The sequence below is a fragment of the Dacryopinax primogenitus genome, assembly GCF_000292625.1.
Source record: "Dacryopinax primogenitus strain DJM-731 SS1 chromosome Unknown DACRYscaffold_85, whole genome shotgun sequence".
NCBI lineage: Eukaryota > Fungi > Basidiomycota > Dacrymycetes > Dacrymycetales > Dacrymycetaceae > Dacryopinax > Dacryopinax primogenitus.
Genome location: NW_024467282.1, coordinates 564 through 2,258, shown reverse-complemented (window position 1 = coordinate 2,258; position 1,695 = coordinate 564). Strand labels below are relative to the sequence as shown.

General features: G+C 51.2%; 1 protein-coding gene across 1 annotated transcript; it reads right to left on the bottom strand.

Annotated features, from left to right (window-relative positions):
* Nucleotides 1-226: 226 nt before the first annotated feature.
* Nucleotides 227-1,411, bottom strand: DACRYDRAFT_112740 (uncharacterized protein; the record flags this gene model as incomplete). Its single annotated transcript, XM_040769492.1, has 1 exon — nt 227-1,411. One exon carries the CDS (start codon nt 1,409-1,411, stop codon nt 227-229), a length of 1,185 nt encoding a protein of 394 aa, XP_040623360.1.
* Nucleotides 1,412-1,695: the final 284 nt, after the last annotated feature.

Genomic DNA, 1,695 nt, shown 5'->3' with positions numbered 1-1,695 from the left:
GATCCACGACGGTCTGCCATTTGACCGAACGCCCATCGAGGAAATTCTGAGGGTGAACGGCAGACCTGATCTGTTGTGGTAGTCAGAACAACAGTGGAGACCATGCCCATGTATGTTTGATGCACAGGGACTGCCAAGGCAACACCCAGCGACTTCCAAATTGAAGGAAATGAAATAACATGTTCTACTTTGTGTGCGACCTGCAGTGGGTACGTAAATGAATACACTAGCCAGCCTCGAAAGGGTCGCCAAGGGCAGCCTCGACGGTGAAAAGGGCATAAGTTGGGGGACTCCATTCTACAGAACCACGTCCCTCTTCATATGCGTCCATAAATTGATCGCACCACCCTCCAGGTGCCTTCAAGGTTACAAACTCGCTGCCTATGCGGTGTCTTAGCTGCGCGCCCTCGTACCATTGTGGAAATATCCCAAATGTGCCCCAGTCCAAGAACCATGTAATGCGCCATTTCCCAGTCTCATCTTGTTTGATGGTGATGCTGTCGAGACCAATATCGCCGTTGGTATAAACAAGTCGCTGCTCTCGCTGCCGCATTGTGTGGTACTCGTCCCGACTTAGTTCCAGATACTTCCGTGACGGCCAATAGAACTGCCGCTCGAGTCGACACAGCAGATACTCGTCGAATTGATCGATGTTGGAGAAGACTGAGCCTGCAGGGGGGACAAAAGTTTGATCGTCGTAAGGACATAAAGGCCATGATCCCATCCGGTCACCAGCAGGCAAAGACTGGAGATGTCGGATCAGTTTACCGAGTTGATACGCAATAGCACGAATGTCCTCTTCTTTCAGTGGATATCCTCCGCTCTTCAACGCATCATAGAGTGTCATATCTTTAACCTCGTCCATGAGAATATAATGGATGCGGTGCCCAACGCGATACACTTGTCGGACTTGAGGAATCGGCAACCGAGATACGTCTCGGAGGAGTTCCATCGCTGCGGCTTCTCGTGCCATCACACCTGGGCCGTATTTGACAAATCCGTATTTTGTCGCAGCTCCTTGACGAACTTGGAAGCAGTCTAGTGGCGCTGCGTTCAAAACATCTTGCATGCTGAACTCAGGAGGAGGGCCTCGAGTAAGGAATTGTTTGCAGATGAGGTGTTCCCATGTGCTGGGTAGAGGAGTAGGGGTTAGGAGAAGGTTGTGCATTCGCCCCCATCTGTGTGCCATCCTCAATCCCCGGTTTGGTATTTTGAGGATGCCGTAGTTGTCGCCCTCCTCTTTTGAGTGCTGTAGAAGTTGAAGAGGCTCGCTGCCGGGTGAACGACGCATAAGACTTCCTACTGATCGGGCTCTCCGAAGTGTTGGTCGGAGCGCAGGTCCAGGAGAAGGTACTTCATTGGAAGGCGGAGATGTGGATGAGATTGTCGTCCAAACACCCAGATGGTCCATAAGCCGATATGGGTGCGAGGATGAACGACAATCAAGAAAATCTGTTGCGCTTAGTTTGCGAAGACAGATTGCTTGGTATGCTCCTCTTTGAGCAACAAGTCATGGTGAGAGAAACGTGTACAAAACACGGACCCTTTGAGAAAATAAATCAGTCCGCCCATCCCGTGCCGCAGAACACGACGCGTCGTAGGTGGACGCGTCCCTAGCCCCACTGGCATTAATAATGCAGGCTCTCCAGAAGTTTTTGCCGAACAATGGCTTTCCTGAAGGTTTATTGCGACCCC